We start from the raw sequence: 21244 nt of genomic DNA on the forward strand, positions 1-21244 counted from the left end.
TTATATTGCTTTTTTGTTAGTTACAAAGCATACCATTTTTATAATCTTATTTATAGTCAGCGCTCTCTCTTTCATGCACACAGAAACACACTCACGTCCACTAAATGACAGAACGTTAAACCAACCTGTGTATCCATGTTTTGTGAACCATTTGCTGGGTGGTTTGTTGTGACATTTTTTCCCACGCGAATAATGTCCCTTGCTCGGATTCAGGTTCAAGTGACTTTTGCAACCAGACTGAATTTTGACAGATTTGGGGGCAATCCTGTTACGCTGCTAGTAAAATGCACATCACGCAACATTTTATTGATCACACTTAAAAAATGAAGACACCTGGGAAACCTGATATGGTAGAAAAAAAAGAAAAAAAGACAGAAATCAGCATAAAAAATTCACTGTCATGACAGGTTTGATGTTGGTTGAATTATGTATTTCATGTATCCAGCACTTTCGCTTTTGATGAGGAGGCATGCTAACTTAGATATTGGTCAGTCAGAAGTTACACTGAAATTGGTGACTCCTTGTGTCAGCCAATCACACACCGCATGACATGGATGTCAAGCGCTTGATGACTACTAACTGCTAAGACATGGCAACTGGAATGTCACTGAAAACATTTTGAAGGTCAGTTTTAATGTGACAAAATAGCACTTAAACATCAGATGAAAATGATTTTCATGAAAAATACAATACACTTGAGCTTAAGAAGTTTAACAATAACACAAGAAAACCTGCACACTGAAGGACTGATCGACTGCACTTGGCAGAATGCGGGAACATTTTAGCTCAGGCACTCTAATCAATTGACCAAACTAAACACTTATTTTTAAAGAGAATTCAAAGGAGTGAATGGGTATGGGACTGTAGAATATTACGAATATGAAGCGATGACTGATCCCCCCCCCAAATAAGCGAACCAACGCTTGCAGTAAGTACAGTGGGGTCTATTGATTACAGGTCTATGCTTTGAGAATCCTAGTCATTTAAACCGCTTTTAAACTGCAAAATGCAGGCTCAGTTCAGCTCAGAGGCATTCTACCTGACAAGAGCATTGCGGGGAGCTGGAGGAAAAAAGCTGTACAAAGCACATCTGTCACCGTAAGATGCAAAGAAGAACAACAACAGAGGAGATTCAGGGCCTCCTGTAAATATTTGGAGTACGTTGAGAATGCCCAGACATTTTTGTGACAAGTGGGTAGCACATATTGAGTAAGTACAGTGTAGTTGAAAGGGGCCATTAGTGATCTCTTCCCTTCAAACTTTTTGAAGCAAATAGCATTTTTTCAGACATTGCAATCCAATTTTCCAATATTGAACATGCTCCAAAAATTACACTATAAAGATTAAATTCTATGAATGAATGGGGTTTTCAGACAAATACACTAGATTCAATGTTGAAACCATCACTTTACCATTTCTGGCAGGATCACTATGCATCCACAAATGCGAGTAGTATCTTATCAATTGGTTGCAGCTAACCTCTACGGAGATAAGGACACAGGGCTATTCCGTACGGAGATAAAACAAAGGGTTATTGAGAATTTTTAATAAAAGAGTTTTCTTTTTACAAGTCATTTTGGACGATTCAATCATCTTGCCCATTTCCTTCAGAAACAAGGGACGATTTCTTCGTGTACACAAGTCCCAGTGCACACAGCTTTACTTCATGACTGAAGCTAATTTCATTTGCATCACTTGTGTTCTTTAGTAGGAGCAAAATAGAGTTCCATGGGTTTGTTCACCTTCCAGTATTTCTCACTGACAAGCTCCAAAGAGAAAGAACCATTCAGAACCTATGAAGAGAATTCGGAGATTAAGATAAATACACAAATGATGGACTCAATTTGATTAGGCAACATATTTCATCCATTCCGTGCTAATTAACTTTATTCATGTCTGACTTACCAGATAAACTCAGCTTTTTCACTTTGATGGAGCTTGCATTGAATCTTGGCTTTAGACAGTGTCAATATCAAGTTTAACTCTTTCAGTACCATGGACACGAATTCCCGTCTTTTAAAATGCTTTCGTTGTGTGTCAAAGACGAGGTCTCATCAAATATGTTTTTGGTATTTTTTAATGAATGGGTAGCTGACACCCTTGACTGCTGCTTATTTTAATATTAAGTTAATTGAGCGCTGTAGTGATGAACTGTGATCATTACTGTAGATGCCAGCGTTGCTTACATTGGGGAAGAAAGCCATAAATACTCCCAACACATATATTATATACTTGTAATTCTAGCAGGGCGATTCCACCACATCCACTGCATTGCGGCGTGCCATAGCACAACGCAACCATGGTAATGAATGAGGGCTATTCCACACAATCCGCCGTGCTCCACTTCGTTCCGCCACCGTCTGTCACCGCACCGACGCGGGATTGTTCTCTGAGCTCGGCGCCCAAGCTCTGAGTTTGGCTCATCAACATTGCATGTCCGACCATTTAGGCATCAAGAAAACATACAATCGTGTTCTCTGTTTTTGCTTTTGGCCAGGGCGCAAGTCCGATGTCGTAAAATTCTGTCGCTCATGTCAAACCTGTCAACTCTCCAGTAAGCCAAACCAGGTGATGTCTTCTGCTCCACTGAAGCCAATCCCTGTCGTAAGCGAACCATTCAAACATGTTTTTATAGACAGTGTTGGTCCACTTCTGAAAACAAAGTCTGGCAATCAGTACATCCTCACCGTGTTGTGTACTGCTACGCTCAACAAATCCCTCACAAACTAATCTGCCTCCTTCTGCACGCATAAACAGTATCTTGCACTATTTTTTTTGCACTACATGATGTTCTGCATAACAGTATAAGCACCATTGTCTCTGTTTGTTGTTTATTGCTATTTATTTATTGCTCCAATTATGGAATGTAGTCTGCTGCTCGGGGAAGCAAACAAAATTTCATTGTATGGTACAACTATACATATGACAATAAATCTCTTGAATCTTTTATTATTATTAGTATTATTATTATTAATTGTATCATTATTATTAATGAATCCTGGTTCTTAACCCGGGTTCGATCGAACCCTGGGGGTTCGGTGAGTCGGTCTCAGGGGTTCGGTGGAGCCTACGCCGCAGAGGTCCACCCCTCAGTCTCGTCTGCAGTTAGTGGGCACAGTCATTGAAAGCGTCCTGCTCTGAGATTTCCTACCGGTCCGCTTTGAGGTCGCTGGTTTATGCAGTGAGAGTGAGACCTCCATATCAGACCGCTTAGAGAGGGCTGTATATGTGTCTGAGTTAGACTCCCTACTGGTCCACTTTGAGAGCGCTGGATAAGCAGCAGAGTGAGACCTCCTTCTCGGTCGGGACCACATACACCGGAATTAGCCTGTTATCTCCCGAGCGCCGATCCAGGCATATAAGCTTCTGCGGTACGGACTCACTCAAATCATGTTTTATTTTTTACTAAAGAAGGGTTCAGTGAATGAGCATATGAAACTGTGGGGTTCGGTGCCTCCAACAAGGTTAAGAACCACTGCTTTAATGGCTTCCTTGTTCTTGAGATTTGTACTGATTGTCGAACAGTTACGGCAATACTCACTAGCAAGGTTAATTATGCGTGCGCCTCCTCCATATTTTTTTTTATTATCTCCTACTTCGTTTCTATTGTCATCATCCTCTTAGTTCTTCCTTTACCGTACTTGCAATTTTAGAAGCCATGTCTAACAGATAGAAGTTTGCAAAGTCTTCATAACACACGGACCAGCTCGTGCCATCAAGCAAGGCGAGGGAGTTCGGCTAATAGCATATCGGCATTTCTGTGATTGACGCGACGCCGGCCAATAGCATATCAGCATCTCCGTGACTGCCTTAATCGACCAATAGCATATCGGTATTTCCGTGACATGCGAGAAAAGTTATTTTTGTTGATCCAGCAAAGCGAAAAAAATAGTGCAGACACACCGACCAGCATGTTGGATGGTTCGTAAGACGAAAGGTTTTTGCGTAAGAGGGGGTCAAAAAAACACCTGCCGTCCATGTCGTGAGATGAAAAATACATACACATACATACATATATATATATATATATATATACATACATATAAATCCATACATATACACACACGCACACACACACACTTAAACACAGAGTGGTGCTTTGATTTCCAAGCACGCATGTATATGTGTACTCACAGTAAACTGGTTTCCGGCAGTTGGTATGTAGATAGTGTACTGTTTCTCTGAAGCTGCCTCCACATTAACAGGACTTGCCTCTGTGTTTCTACGAAGCTCTTCCAAAGCCAGACGGACAGCCAGGTATTTTGATAGGTGATCCACTGTCGCATTTCCAGATGTCTTTATGTAGCGAGGCACAAACTCCACACTATGGGGGAAAAAAAGGCAATGTCATCTCTATATCGTCTCTTTTAGAACTTTGCAAACTGATCATTTGAAATCGTGGATATACTTGCAGAGATTTGCAGGGATAAATTGTTACTGTACTGATATTAAACTGTCTAGTTGTTGATTCAGCAATGATTTGACAATTAGTATTACCGGTGTATTTCTAGGGGTGATTAAAAATAAATAAATAAATAAATAAATAAACTATAGCAAAACTGTCATTTTAGGGACGTGATGACGAATTCCGTAACCGAGTCCTTTTCACATCACATTTGAGAGGGTAAAGCACACTGTCATCAAACCCAATAACTCTGTATGAAGTGCTGGAAAATGGCATGCTTTGAGGACATCTGCTGCGGGGCTATGGAACCTCGAATCATTAGTGGATGACTTGAGACGTGCACCTCCAGTTGGACAGGAGTTGGCAGAGTGACACTGTATCATTTTGGCAGACTTATTTATAAGTATGAAATGATTAAAGGAAGTGCAAATTTAAAAAAAAAAAAGGATAATCCCAAAAATACTAAAATACTTTACAGTAGACAAAATGCAACAGCAAATTTAGATCACACGTACAAAAGGCAATCACCAAAAAAAAAAAAAAAAAAAAAAAAAAGGTTACAAAATGAAACAGCAATTTGAAAATTAAGAACAAAATTAATTGCAAACAAAATACATTACAAGAGTGTTTTTACTTTTTATTCGTGATTTTCCTGTATTTGTTTAGTTATTTGTTTTTGTGATCCGTACGTCATGCCACCATAGACTTCTCAATTACACTTATTTCCACCTTTGGGTGTTTTTGTCTTTGTTTGTTGTCCTTGTTGTTGTCCTTTTTCTTTCATTTTGAGTTATTGCTGCTTTGGAGTTCGAATTGCGGATATATAATCATGACGATTTCTTGTACAGTGGCAGCAAGTGTATTTGTACACAAATACAAGAATATTTGTAAACATGGAACTTTTCCAAAATTCATCTTTTATTAAATATTAAAAAGGATAATACATTTACCTGTTATGGCCATCATCCTTTTCCATCAGTATGGGATGAGGCCTGAAAACCAATTCTATTTCGCTGGCACCACTGTCAATCACAGAGTCCCCGCCTCCATTCTCAGCAGCATTGTCCATGTCAAGTCCACTGTCATCACTAGTCTTGGTGCGCTTTATGCTTGGACCAGCCTCCTGGGGGAATTGTTTCAAATCCGTAGTTAGTAAGCAAGTATGTACAAGAACATTTAAAATGTATCTGAAATGTAGGCTTCTGGCAAAGTCACCCCCCCCCAAAAAAACACACACACACACACACACACACACACACACACACACACACACACACACACAACCCACCCCACCCATCCATCCACGCACCCACCCACGTTCTAATTCGGCGGTTTAAAAAAAAAAAAAAAAAAAAAAAAAAAACATGAAAAATGATGGCATTTCTTACTGTGTGCATGTTAGCGTCTTAAGACTATAGCCCACCAAGGATCGAAAATTTCCTTGTGACAAGGTGAGTCGAAGGGTCAGAAAGGTAAGAGAAGAAATTACCTGATTGCTGTGGATGGATGCATTACTGCAGTGTGAGGAGTCTCCATTATCTTCAGCTCCACTACCATTCTCCACTGTTTGTCTTTTACCACGCTGGAGTCTGACAACAAAAAATGAACGTAATTAGTAGTCTGCAGTCTATAACAGTGTAGTACACTAGTACAGTGTTGTGTAGTTCAGGTCAAGACAGCACACCTTTTCAGTAGTGAGCCCTATTTGTTTTTTTGTTTGTTTTTTTACATCATATAGTACTGTATTTTCTCATGTGTAAGACGTAGAAAAACAGAATCAATTTTGTCATTGTAATTCAGACTTTTTTTTCTACTCGTATTCATTAACTATATGCAGTATTACCATAATAGTCATTAATAAGTATTCACAATAGTAACACGGCATTTATTACCTTAATATCATAATCTCATTTAATATCATAAGCAATTCATGATTCCATTTCATGATCAAACACTTCCATCATCAGAGTCAGAGTTCACACTCATATGGTTAAACAATGCTTCACTGACAACTTTATCCAGATTGATATGTTCCTCTTCTTTCCATCCTTCCTTCCATCTTTTTGAACATTATTAAAGTCATCATGCAAGAAAATGTCATCTTCAATCCCATCTAGGGCTGCATGATTATATCCAAAATAGTAATCTGGACTGCTACAACACACAAAGCATACTTAGTCTAGGTCACTGCAATCCACAAACTGTTTCAATACCTAATGCTGAATCCCCTAGTGATAAGATTTCTGCTGAGGTGGTGTTGATGAAGGAAACTAGCCGTGCCTCCTTAACCAGTCGGATTAGTGACATAGTACCTAGGCGGAATATTAATACGTGCGCTGTAGCCGTCAACAATCAAATTCCTGCATTACTAACATTGCGACAAGGTTTTAATTACTCAAAATACAAACCAAGCTTCAACCATCAAAATCTTGTTAGTATTAGTACTACCAACATGAAGACTCAGAATAGTCCAGGAAAAATTTCCCAGTCCCCAAATTCGGCTTGATAAATATTAGGTCACTCCCCTCAAAAGCCCTTCTTGTAAATTATCTTAATACAGATCACAATCTTAAAGTGCTTGGTCTCTGCGAAACCTGGTTAAAACCAAATGAATTTTTATCATTAAATGAGGCCTCACCCCCAAACTTTGTGGGCTCGCACGTTGCCCGTCCTTGTAAAAAAACGGGGAAGTGTCGACCTAATTTTCAGAATCTGATCTTAAACTTAGCACGAGCACTAATTACACCTTCAAGACATTTGAGGCTCTTGTTATGCGAGCGAGCTCCTCACCACCATTCTATGTGGAAGTTATTTACCGCCCTCCCAGGCCATACTCTAGATTCTTAAATGAATTCCCTGAACTTATGGCGGATTTAATAACTCATGCGGATAATATATGAATTATAGGTGACTTTAATATTCAGATGACCTCCCCGTTGGAGCCACTTACCGTAGCATTTCAAGCAATAATCGATGCATTTGATTTTACACAAATAATAGAAGTAGCGACACACCGGAATGGTTATACTGTATCTTAGACTTAGTGTTAACCCGTGGCCAAACTGCCTCAAATGTCACGATGTTGCCGTATACTAACGCTATGTCTGATCATTATCTTATAACATTTGAAGTCCTAGCTCAGTGAGGTCTTATTGTCCACAACCAAGGCTTTAAGAGCCGTGATATTAACTCCTCAACCATAGCTGCACTTTCTGAACTACTGCCTTTCGCAACAGCTGCCTTTCAGTCTTTCACTGGTTCAGTCAATAGGCTCACAAACGATTTTAATACGGTTCTTTTAAATTCCCTAAACTCCATAGCGCGGTTGAAACTTAAAACTCGTCCGAAGCGGCACACTCCGTGGTTTACGGATGAAACGCGTATGTTTAAATTGTTAAGTAGAGAACTTGAGCGTAAATGGCGAACAACTAAACTCGAGGTTTTCCGTCAGGCCTGGTGCGATAGCTTGCTGAAATATAAAGAGGCTCTTAGGTTAGCAAAAACAAATTACTTTTCCAAAATCATTGGTCTTAATAAAAACAACCCAAGATATTTGATACGGTAGCAAAGCTAACGCAACAGCAGCAGATTAATCATAGTTCCCTCCATTCAGCACACGATTTCATGCGATTCTTTACTCAGCGGATTCAGCTAATAAGGGACGAAATAAATAAGGCAGCGCCACTTACCCCCTCGGCTGTGATTGCTGATGCTCGTTCGGACAGTCAGGTTCATGAAAGTCTGGTTACCTTGTCCCGGTTTGATTTAGTATCCCTGGAGTGTCTTACACACCTGGTTAATGCAGCAAAGCCGATGTCCTGCATGCTCAACCCACTTCCAGGCAAACTCATTAAACTTTAAGTAGTTCAATAGTCAAGAGAGATGACCGGTCTTAGGGTCATCTGTCCTAACTATTATCAATCTGTCACTCTCCTCTGGCATTGTACCTGAAGCTTTTAAGAAGGCCGTCATTCAACCATTACTTAAGAAACCTCAACTAGATCCTGAAAATCTCTCTTAACTATAGACCAGTGTCACATCTTCCGTTTATTGCCAAAATTCTTGAGAAAGTTGTAGCACAACAGCTTAGCGATTTCATGATAGACAACAACAGATTTGACCTCCTGCAGTCAGGTTTAAGGGCCAACCACTCAACTGAGACAGACCTTGTAAAAGTGTCGAATGTTCTTCTCTTAGCCATGGATTCCAACATCTCATCAATAATATTACTGCTTGATCTTAGTGCCGCATTTGAAACTATTGATCATCATATTCTTATAGAACGTCTTAAATCATGTGTTGGGATCTCGGGATCAGCACTTTCTTGGTTCAGATCTTACATCCTGGGAAGGACGCATAGTGTCTCTTATGGCAATGCGATCTCTGAATCGTTCTCAGTCTCATGTGGTGTCCCGCAGTACTTGGTCCCTTACTGTTCAACATCTACATGATTCCTCTTGGCGATATTATACGTAAACATGCTGTTAGTTTTCACTGCTATGCTGATGATACCCAACTGTACATGGCTTTAGAAATAACAGATCCGTGCAAGTGCAGTAAACTGGAGGCCTGCTCTGCCAAGATTAAACAATGGATGTCTTCTAATTTTCTGCTTTTGCACTGTCAGCACTTGATTAAGAATACCACGTTGAACCTGGATAACTGTACTATTTCCCAAAGTAGTTTTGCAAAAAACCTCAGCGTGATATATGACTCAACTCTCTCTTTTCGGACACATATTAATAGCGCGACAAGAACAGCGTTTTTTTTCACCTTCGCAATATAGCTAAAATTCGCCCTTTCTCCTAATGATGCTAAAACATTAATTCATGCACTTGTTACGTCGCGCCGAGACTATTGTAACGTTTTGTTTTCTGGGCTACCCATGTCCTGTGTCAAAAGCCTGCAGTCTGTACAAAATGCAGCAGTGAGACTATTGACAAGGACGAGAAAGTTCAATCATATTACGCCGATTCTGGCTGACCTGCATTGGCTTCCAATACACATGAGATGTGATTTTAAGGTGTTGTTAATTACTTAGAAAAATTTTACACGATTTAGCTCCTTCCTAGCTCGTCGACTTAGCATCACCATTTGTTCTGTCCCGACAACTTCGGTCACAAAATGCCGGTTTGCTATCGACCCCACGTACCAAAAAGAAGTCCACGGGATCAAGGGTGTTTTCCATTCGCGTGCCAGTATTATGGAATGCCCTACCTATGGAAGTTTGCGCAGCCACCTCAGTAGAAATCTTTAAATCCCGACTAAAAACACATTTATACTCAAAAGCATTTAGTTAATGGGCCTTTTTTCCTGCCCCCTTCTCCCTGCTCGGAGCAGGGACTAGCTAGATGGTGAAGGTTGACTTGACCGCCCCCATTTGGCCCTGCGCTGATCGACCATCGCGGGTTAAGAGATCAACCGTCTGCAGTCCACTTGGTTGGACTGTGGGAAGGTTCCTGCCCAATGGCTTTGCCTACTGTCAAGTCATCATTGCACTATATAGCACAGTATGTTTTCTGTAATCTATATTATTTACCTGTATTTGCCTGTAATGTGTATCTATTTGTCTGTATTTGGTACATGAGGCATCCACTTCAACCTGTGGGCCTTGAAGGGGGCTCCTCCCACCTGTGGTCCCTTCTGAAGGTTTCTGATTTTTGAGTTTTTCCTTCCCCTTCTAGGAGCTTTGACAGAGGATGCTGTTGTGTACCTTACACCAAAAAGGTGTCTCTGTATGACTTCTTTTTTTGAAAGAAGTCTCGACATGTCCTCTTTTCATCTGTGAAGCCCTTTGAGACTTTGGTGATTTAGGGCTATACAAATAAAATTTGATTGATTGATTGATTCAGCGTCGTCATCGTGTTCCACTCCCTAAATTGAGGCTGCTGCTAAAGGCTTGGTTTATGCTTGATGCGTAAATGCTCCATGTGGGTTAGGGTTAGATGCGCAGAATCTCGCCGGCACATGTTTTGCAGCACTTTATACTCGGTGCAGCTTACCCCTGCAGTCAGCCAATATTTTGCGAGTAAATAGAGTCAACAGCATACAAACAAATCTGCTCGATAACGTAGGTAGAGCATCCTAGTAGATTAAAACAATCTGAGTTCTTCAAAGCATTTTTTTTTTTGACAGACTCCTCATGTCTCACCAGCGTGTGTGCTTTCCAGGAGTTGTTTACAGTATTTAGGTCACTTTAGTCCTTTTCAGCCTAATCATAAAAGTTATTGTACCGGCGAACTTACTTAAGCAGAAACTCCCGAAGGCATTAGTTGCAGAAAGTCTGCCCGTATGGACTCTGCACAGAGGTGGGTGGTTGCCAAAATGACGTCAGTTGATGCGTGGGGCCGCATGGAGTTCGCATCAAGCATAAACCAAAAATGCTGCCGCCCTTCTTGCAGGATTTGCTCGCTTGCCATTTCTTAAGCTTAATGAAGTCTGATCATTGCTTTTGGCCCCTGGTGGTATGATGACTGAAATTGCTTGATTTGACATGTACGCAACCGGCTTTTTAAATGTTAATATTGCCAAGGTTCATCTTAATTAATCGTGGCAGCGAACCCATCTATTGTGAAGCTCTAATCCCATTAAATGTATTGGTAAGGCAGCATTTCTTGAATCCGCTGCCTTCATCCCAAAAGGCAATCATCAATAAACAGGGGTAAATTCCTGCACACCAGAAACCATACAATTGCTTTACTTGCAACATGACATATAGTTTGAGGGGCTTATTTTTGCTAAGTAATTTGCATCGCTGCACTTCTTATACCAACTATGTTGTTGATACAACTGTAGCTCGTCTCTCTTGCACTAGTTTCACAAGGTCTTGCTTTCGCTTTGGATGGCACAGTCATGAACATCAAATTTTTTGGCAGCCTCATGGTTTCCTACATACACTACTCTAAGAGTAACTTTTTCTTGAAAGCTCCTAGACGGCCTAGCAGTTAAGGGACAAAAGTTCCAAATAAAAGTTCACTTTACGCTTCATATTTGTGCCCTCAGTGCTATGTGTTAGTATGTTAGCAAAAGCACAAAGTGGACAACAGCAGCTGTAATGAGATTGCCTGCTGCAGCTGAAGCGGACTCATGTACACAAGTAGTGGAAGCTCCCAGCACACAGTGTAGCTGCATGTTAAGGGAGACGACAAAGGAGGGAAAAGATCTTATCAGTTTTGACAGATTTGGATGATTTTGAATAACCGAAACTTTTAAAATCACAATATAACGGCAATTAAGTTATCGGCTCAGACCTAAAGACAACTACTGTCAAAAATTTCAGCAGGTCAAGATAGAGCACAGCCAATTTTCTACTCCTTTGCTGGGAGTAGAGGCAGAGAGGCAAGGCAGAAAAGACCTATAAAGGAAGACGACCATCACGTGATATGCCAACATCAAAATAAATGTACCAATTTATACTACATGGCCGACAATGTAATAGTTGTTTTATTTTGAAGTTGGCCTTCGTAACTGTGCTATTACCACCATGTCACACAGCTCCTAACACCAACAGTTGGCCACAAAAAAAAAAAAAATAATAACAATAATCTTAAATTGTAATCAATTACGCCGTCATTGTATAAAATGATAAAAGTCCCGGGCATTGGCGATATCCGCTAACTACGTAAACCTATGAGTTAATTAAGAGTTCGTCAGTGGGTCGGAGGAAAACTTCCTGCAAACAAAAACCTCTGGTCTTATCTGAAAAGTAAGAACCACACTAAGTTTTTGTGCTATGGGTGTGAAATGAAAGTAGTGTAGCATTGACCGCTTAGCCTAAAAAGCTAAGTTTTGCATGTCTCTGGTGTCAGGCTGAAACATCATTTCACATTTCTTTGATATTCGTACTTTTTCCAAAATATGGAAAATATTAGCCACATTTGTGGGTGCAAGTTTTACAAAAAATTGACCAATGTTATTTTTTTTTTTAAATGGCTTGCTCTCTCTGACAATGAAATGCTAACGGTTGAATAAACTTGCCCCTCTTGGGACAACCTGAAAATTGGTTATTTTGGAATTTGAAGGATTTTGCCCAATGTCAGCAATGTCGGAGCCTACATGAATGCATATCACAAGCTGGTTTACCTTGTCATAGCCTGTATCTTCAATCCTTCCTCTATGCTGTGGGAAAGTGCTTGCTGATTGTTATGTTTGCTAATGCGGGCCAACACTCTTTCCTGGTGTGCTTCATACTCATCCCGGCTGGGGTAAATTTTACCTAATGGGATAAATGACAGAAAATTAAATTATTCCATCCACTTATGACTGCTTTTATAAACATCAAACAAGCAATTTTTACTTTGATTTTGGCTTGAACGTTGACATGTCCATTAAGAAACAAACTTAAAAAAAAAAACAACAACTATAATTATGGCCCAAAAACGTAATACACGTAAAACGTAAATGTGTGCCATCATAGTGGATTACAAGTCAAAATACAATAATAGAGAAAAAGAAAAATCTCTTTGCAATAGATTTAGATCTCTCCATACATTAAAAAAAACCATGTTGTCCCATGTATTCTTCACAAGCTTTATAGACTTCTTATTTCTCTTAAAACTAGTGGTATCCAAGTTATAATCCATAACAATGTTGAGATTACCTCCACATATGCATATCCCTTCTGTTTCAAGTGCTATAATATCCAACAATGACTTGAAAAAAACCTATATTATGCTCTGGGAGTCACACATACACAGCTCACAAAAATTAAAGGAGAACTTTAAAGAAACACATTAGTGTGTCTTTTAATGGAAATAAAAGTATCAGTATTGTGTGGCATCCACGAGCTTGAATGTATGCTTGACAATGTCACAGCATGCTCCTAATGAGATGACGGATAGTGTCTTGTGGCATTTCCTCCCAGATCTGTGTGAGGGCATCCCTGAGCTGTTGTACAGTCTGAGTAGCAACCTGGCAGCGCCTAATGGACCGAAACATAATGTCCCAGAGATGTTCTATTGGGTTTAAGTCAGGGGGTCATGAAGGCCATTCATTTGTTTCAATTCCTTCATCTTTCAGGTACTCCCTGCATACTCTTGCCACGTGAAGCCAGGTATTGTCGTGCATTAAGAGGAAACCAGGACCGACTGCACCAGCGTAGGGTCTGGCAATGGGTTCAAGGATTTCATCTCGATACCTTATGGCAGTCAGAGCACCATTTCCTAGGCAGTAGAGGTCTGTGGGTCCCTCCATTGATATGCCTCCCCAGACCATCACTGACCCACCACCAAACCTGTCATGTTCCATGACGTTAGAGGCAGCATAATCTCCAGACTCTTTCACCTCTATCACAGGTGCTCAGGGTGAACTCGCTCTTGTCAAGAAAATCAGCCAAAAAAGATTAAGAGGAGATCTTTTTTGGCTGTTTTTCCACTAGTGCTCATTTTGTCATGCGTAATTATCTCTACTGGCAGTATGAGGCGATTCCTTAAACCTAGAGAAGTTGCACAGGTTGTCCAACTTCTCCAGGATGGCACATCCACACGTGCTGCAGAAAGAAGGTTTAATGTGTCTCCCAGCACAATCTCCAGAACATGGAGGAGAGATCAAGAGACTGGTGGTTATTCTCAGAGAGCTGGACAAGGCCAAGACAAGGCCTCAACAGGACCAACACCTGCTCCTTTGTGCAAGGCGGAACAGGCTGAGCAGTGAATTTTTAATACACTGAGGAGTGTATTAAAAATTGGTTGCAAAATAGTATAGTGAGTGCTACTTATATATAATATACATGTATACAATTAAAGAACATCATAAATAAAACTAGAGAAAAGATTTATTCAACTTTGAGTGACGTGTTTGTTATGGCCATATTCCATAGTGAGGGTAGCCTAGCCTAGGCGAGGGTATCTTAGCCTTCTTCGTATTTCTTAATCTCCAGCTTCGTTTCTATATAAATCATCTTACTTCTCTCTAACATCACTAGCAATCTTGGAACCCATGGCTAACCAATTAAAGTTTGAATTAAGCACTAGAATGCACAATAAACACAGTTTTGTAAGCACTCACAGGAGAACAAAGCTTTACACAGTCCGCCGTTTGGGAACAAGCGATGCAAACCAATAGCAGACCAGCATCTTTGTGCCTCCAGGACGCCGACCAATAGTAGACCAGTATCTGAGGGAGTCGTGATGCTGACCAATAGCAGACCAGCATATTAGTGACGTAAGCAGTGACACTTGTATAGACCTATGAGCACGGAGTGACTCGCGGAGTCACGCACGCACACTGACAGCCATATTTGAGGTGTCATAAGGCGAAAAAAATTGTGTAAAGACGTAAACGTCGTAAGCTGAAAAAAACGTAAGGCAGGGAAGGTCGTAAACTGTATTTTAACTTCTTGTTTAATAACCAAAAAAACTCTCAATACTGTCCATCATGAAATTCCCCAACAGGTTTCTTGCTGATTCCTTTGGAGCTCATGAATGAGAACAGCCCCTTTATTGAGAGCCATCACGTTGTCCACATCACATCCTCTACCCAACAAGTTGCTTGTGGCCTTCACTGCACTTACAAGTTATCAAAGAAGATCACGGTAGAGCTCAGCTGCCTTTCAGGTTTCGACTTCGGGACAAGCGGTCGGTGTGCACGATGAATTTGTAGTACAAAATCATGCGAAAATTTTTCACTGAGCCTTTCGTCTATAAACTGCACCACCAAGCCACTTTTAGACTCTGCCTCCTATCGCATTCCATAAATCCATAAATTATTCCATCTCGAACGTGATTCCAAATCATCCTTTTAGCACATTTGTTTTTTTTGTTCTTGTGTCATTTCTTGAAGTGCCCCGTTAGCTTCGTAGCTTCATGATCAATTTCCCCCATGGTCAATTTCCTCCATGCACTCGAAGGGCGGCCCTTTTCTTCTCTTTTTTTGTTCAATATCCGTTGGTATTTTTGCAAGTCTGTGATCAATATTGTCCTTGAGGTGCAGTTCTCACTTGAGTTGTAATTTCATCTCTGTGTGCTTGCAGATCCACCTTCATCCTGCTGCGTAAGTCTTGAACTAGTTGGATAATGCCATCCAGGCTCATCTGAAATGATGCCATGCTAGCTTTCTTTGGCTTTCACGGTTGTCTTTACGTTGGTTGTATTTTTTTTTTCAGCGCCACTCATCATCTTACCATTAAAAATTGACATGCTTATTCCGAGTTTTAGCAAGTTAAATACATTGGCCTGCCGGAGCGTAAACTTTACGCATCCATGTCATTCGACCGCCCCACCAGAAGCCTGAACTTAAACACTCGGTCGAAAAGAGGTATTTCTAAAATGTGTGCTCATATACTGGAATCCTTTACATCAGTGGTCCCCAACCACCGATCCACGGACCGGTTTGTGGATCAACTGGTACCGGGACACGTGGGCTGCACCTGAAATAATGTTTTGGAGATGACTTAGTTTAACGGTTCATACGGTTGTGCTTGATCTTTGTTTTTTTTGGCGCCGCCTCTGGCCGCTGTTGATATTACATACATAGTGAGAAGGATGATGTGGTTTTTAGAGCAGCCAGCCCCCCCAATATAAATCTAAGGTCTTGACCGGTCCGTGGTGATAAAAAGGTTGGGGACCACTGCTTTACATCATTTACATCTCCGGGGGGCTATGCACCCTCTGTCCATAAAGAGAAACAAAAGATTAATTGTAAAGGACACTTACTAATCAAGGCATCAAAGTTAGGGTCTGGACGCAGTGACCTTTTGGAAACCAACTTCTTGCGACATGTAGGACATTCTTTGTTGCTAAAATCATAAGGAGCACAAAGAAAATACATTGGCTATGTTAATAAATCACGAATTTACTTATTCCCAGATTTCTGTTTCTCAATGAAAGCAAAATACATTTCTGTTGCATTAAAAAAATATTTGCAAATATCAGCTTTTGTTTTGGAACACAAAGGTTCTACAGTTTTACTTTTGTTTCCCTGACATAACGAATTATCGAATTGAATCCAAATAATTTCTTTGTCAAGTCAAATTTATTTGCATAGCCCATAATCACCAAAGGAAGTCAAAGGGCCTCAAAAGTGGGGGGGAAAAAAATACAGAGAACATCACAAATTCACATCGGCATCCCCTGAACAAAGCTCCCAGAAATCCCTCCATTATCTTCCGCTTATCCAATGTTGGATTGCAGGGGCAGCAGCCTCAGCAGGGAAGCCCCAGCAACTTCGTCCAGCTCCTCTGGGGTGGGGGGACAGGTATTCCCAGGCCAGCTGAGAGACATAGTCTCTCCAGTGTCTCCTGGGTCGTCCCCGAAGCCTCCCCCCGCTGGGACATGGCCGGAACACTTCAATAGAGAGGCTTCTGGGAGGCATCCGAACCAGTTGCCTGAACCACCTCAACTGGCTCCTCTCAACGTAGAGGAGCAGCGGCACGCCACTGAGACCCTCCCGAATGACCAAGCTTCTCATCCTATCATCAGACCGGACACCCCACAAAGGAAACTCATTTTGGCTGCTCCCATAAGTGCAAGAAATAACTCAAAACCCTATCTGGGGAAAAAATGAGGGGCCCACTGAAAATTCAACATGACAGGTTTTTTGTTCAGGCAGAATATCAAACAAACACCATGCAAAGTGAAAGTTTATGTTTTTTGACAGTAGGTGGTGCTACCACTACCAAGTACTCAGTTACCTCTGAAAAATACTGGGTCCCTGGGACTCGAAATACTAAAAAATTATGGGTCCTAAAAGAAAGGTTTGGAGTCCCAAAAATTGTGCAACAAAAAGGACAAAGTACGTGTAAGGCTCAAACTGCATTTACGAGAGCAAGATCCAACAACCGATATGAACAAATGTTACAATAAAATTTATTAAAATAATAGAATGAACTTACATGAGCATTGGTCAACCGCTTCATGTTGCAACCACTGGTAAAGCTTAGTTCATTTTGATAGAAAAGTCTGCTTTTTACTTTGAGTGTTCATTTGTTTAGCTTCAACATGTCTGTTTTGTTCCTCTTCTCAATATTCCGAAGCTTTTCGTTTTTGCTTTTTACTTTCTAGCTCATTGTTACCCTACTGTGTGTAACTTGAGTTGTCACTGATTCTTAAAAAAAAGAAGAAAAAAAGGCAGAGTTGATGTTGTTTCGGGCCTAAAGCTTTTTTTTCCCATAACGAGGTCCTGCAGGTGAAATCTCATGAGAATGATATCTCAGGTAAGACGAGACAATGTGACGTGCGAGATCAAAACAAACATGGCAGACGAAGTTGTAAAAAAATGCTCGGAAGTGGTCAGGTTTTGCTGAATGAAAGAGTAAATTGAGTAAAATTTTGACGTAAAAATCAATGTAAAATTGGGAATCTTTGTCTCTGACGGTCTTTTCTTTTTCAACATTTACTCATTTTTATTAGTAAGGTACATGCAGACATATTGAAGCTATACAAACAAAATCTCAAAGTAAAAAGACCAAACTGGACTAAGTTATATCACAGCTGTTCAATTACAGATGCTGCATTTATTATTTAATTCCTGCCTATTTAGATTGCGTTTATACTGTACTTCCATGCTTACAGGTATATGGAAGTTCGTACGTTGACCAGAAATTCTGAAGATTTGATTGAATATTAAACTTATCAACAATTACAAGTGGTGGCGATTACAAAAAAAAAAAATTAACATGACGGACAAAATGTAATGATCCAGTCGGGCTTAGTACATCCTTTTAAAAATGGTTTAATCATTCGGCGATTTGTTGGCAAAACAAAATGACCACCTCTGATATTTTCATTTATATTTATGTAATAAAATAATAATTACATGATTTCATGAAACTCTCACTGTGCATGCCACCCATGGCCAACCCATTAGGTATTTTAACAGCCTAACCCCACCATAAAAAAAAAAAGCTCTGGCCCTGTCCTGCAATGCCCATATAGCCCCTATATGAGAAGCACTGCCGTCGATCAAATCATCATTATAATTTATTTAACTATTTTTATTTGCTTCTAGACAAGAAAATGATTTCAGGTATACACAGGGAGAAAGACGAATATAAACAACATAAGAAATTATGTTTAATTTTTTTTTGACTGTGCACATTTCTTTTCATCTTGTGTTTTAATTTCATTACAAAAAAGCTTTGCCTCGAGTCCTTGCTATTAACATGCCCCCCCCCCCCCCCCCCAAAAAAAAAAACATGTTAAAACAACAATAAAAAATATATAAACTTACCCAGATCGCAAGGCAGTGATAATGCAATCAGCACAGAAACGATGCAGGCATTCTTTGGTGGTCATTGTGTTTTTCAGCATATCCAAACAGATAGGACACATTAGTTCACTGTGTAATGACCTGGGTGAAACAGCAATCTCCAAGCCATCTGTTATAGCTTCCTAAACCAATATAAAACACAGTTAATTAGCAATAACACATGGAACAAACAGGAAAAATGCTGGCCATTGTGATTACATTTGGACAACACTATTTTTCACAACTCTATGGATTATAAATTAATTATACAGTGGGCCCCCAGTTTACGAACTCCCTGTTTTACGTAGTTTTCATCTTACGAATGTGGACCGCAGCGTTTTTTGTCCCCCTCTTACGCACAAACCTTTCGTCTTACGAACCATCCAACATGCCGGTCAGTGTATCCACATTATTTTTTTTCGCATTGCTGTATCAACAAAAACAACTTTTCTCGCATGTCACGGAAATGCCGATATGCTACCGGTCATTTAAGGCAGTCACAATCACGGTCTCAATCACGGAGATGCCGATATGCTATTGGTCAATTAAGGTCACAGTCACGGTCTCAGTCACTGCGATGCCGATATGCTATTTGTCGATTAAGGTCACAGTCACGGTCTCAGTCACGGAGATGCCGATATGCAATTGGCCGAACGTCTTCATCTAGCTTGATGGCACAGCTGGTCGGTGTGTTGTAAAGACTTTGCAAATTTTGTTAGACTTTCCTTGCCAGGGGACGGACCACGGTCAACAACAAAATTGAGAGGCTTCTTCTATTATGGATGAAAGAGAAGGAAATTGCTGGTGATAAGTTCTCGTTTAAGAAAAAAATAAAAATAAATTCTGCGGGTTCGTCTCTGCTCCCCTCCACCTCCATCCACCACCAGCTCAAGTGACGTCGCACCAAAGGTAAATGTCATTTTTCCTTTGTGTATTTATGTTATTTAACTGTACAGTAGATTATGTTACTAATTTTTAATATGTATATAAAGTCGTGATGTTTTTACCTAAGGTTTTTGCACGCATTCACTAATTAACATAGGTTTGGATTTCCCATCATACGAGCAATTCGAGTTCCAAGCATAGCCGCCGAACGGATTAAGTTCGTAACACGGGGGCCCACTGTATAGCGAAAAAAAAACATACCTGTGGAGTTCTCTGCAGCTCATAAAGGCTCAACTCCCAGGTTTTACTCAGGGGTTGAACCCCATTGGTCTGGATGGTTTGAGTCATTGCTGTAAAGCTGAAAGAACATTGATAGGTATATTATGGAGTGTGACCAAAGGCAAAAATCATTCCTTAAAAGTTAAAAAAAAGAGTTGATTGGGATAAATGTCTAGGTTTCAAAGGCAAAACTATGAGCCCTGCAAATGTCCAAAAATGAGCCAAAATTGCATTTTCAAAAATTCATCTCATGTTCAGCACATCCTAGCATATGGCTGCAATGGACTTTTTTGTAGGTCTTAGGGTGCTACATATTCCTAAAAATGTTCGTAGTTTTAGGTCAAACATACTGTGATAAGATTTCTCTGATGAGGTTTCTGATGATTTCTGTTGTTGTCTTCTAAATAATATTAAAGAGAACGTTGTTGTGGCTGACAATAATGTGCCTGTTTGGTAAAATTTCAAAGTTGTCAGGGTTAACGCTTAAAAGACTAAATTTAAGTGGTTTGTTTGGTAATCGGTTACTCACCTAAATAAAACCCATAAACTTGAACACAAGCCTTACCTAAAGACCAAAACAATTAAGTATATTCAGGACTACATTGTTCACGTGAAGAAGACCTTGACAAAAATCACATCAAATCTAATATTAACTTGCAATCAGTAATAATGAGGTGGGGAAACATAATCATGACTTCATTATTTTTCAAATCTATTCAGCCCTATATCAGCCTCCGAAAGATTATGATGGCTAATGCTAGCGAGCCTATTTTTTTCATAATATTGGAAAATTGACCATCTATCGAGGAGAACGTAAAAGGGAAGCATTTATTAAACTACCTTGCATTTAACAGAACACCACATAAATCAAATGTAATTTCAAATGAAACGGAAGCTTCATAAACGTGCAAAAAGAGTAGCTAGTCGTTGTGACATGGAAAACAACAACAGTGGTCGACCTAATTAACACGCCGATCACGAGTATGAACGACTTACGTTAATTGCAACGTTTTTGCAGTTAGGAATACCCCCAATAAAACACAGCTTACACGAACATACATTCAATGTGTCTACCTTGAAAACGTCTCCGTAGTTACTTCAAGGTACAGGTCAAGCGAACGAACATAGGAAGTTTTGCTGAATGCAATATGGCTGAGGGGGAGTACGAGGAAGGTTTCTTCTTCGCCTTCTCCTTTTGTCCAGACTGGTGGTTAAGATGCACTTATGTGCAATACCGCCACCTTTTGAAAAGGAGCGGGCCTTGGAGACTGGAGGTTGTCAGTCGGGTCAAGATGAAAGAGCAAAGGGAAAGTAAGTGGTTGGCTTTCCATCGTCTCGAACTTGTGGCCGTACATCACAGACCTGCATTCGAAACTTTATATACATTTGTATAAAAAAAAACAATACGTAGATGTATTTCCCTTAACTCATTCACGCACTCAGCCATTTTAGAGAACTTTGACATTTTTAATACTCAACGCAGCATTGTGC

General features: G+C 40.2%; 1 protein-coding gene and 1 pseudogene across 1 annotated transcript; one reads left to right on the top strand and one right to left on the bottom strand.

Annotated features, from left to right (window-relative positions):
- Nucleotides 1-612: 612 nt before the first annotated feature.
- On the bottom strand, nt 613-21018 carry rnf2 (ring finger protein 2). Its single transcript, XM_088428728.1, has 9 exons — nt 20828-21018; nt 19736-19832; nt 18572-18732; nt 16057-16139; nt 12488-12620; nt 5895-5994; nt 5356-5528; nt 4135-4324; nt 613-1793 (listed from the first exon to the last, which is right to left on the bottom strand). Exons 2-9 carry the CDS (start codon nt 19820-19822, stop codon nt 1692-1694), a joined length of 1029 nt encoding a protein of 342 aa, XP_088284854.1. The 5' UTR covers nt 19823-19832; nt 20828-21018; the 3' UTR covers nt 613-1691.
- On the top strand, nt 6666-8228 carry LOC148415234 (uncharacterized; annotated as a pseudogene).
- Nucleotides 21019-21244: the final 226 nt, after the last annotated feature.

Source organism: Hippichthys cyanospilos, chromosome 12 (genome assembly GCF_059441005.1).
Source record: "Hippichthys cyanospilos isolate Australia breed blue-spotted pipefish chromosome 12, RoL_Hcya_1.0, whole genome shotgun sequence".
NCBI classification, from domain to species: domain Eukaryota; kingdom Metazoa; phylum Chordata; class Actinopteri; order Syngnathiformes; family Syngnathidae; genus Hippichthys; species Hippichthys cyanospilos.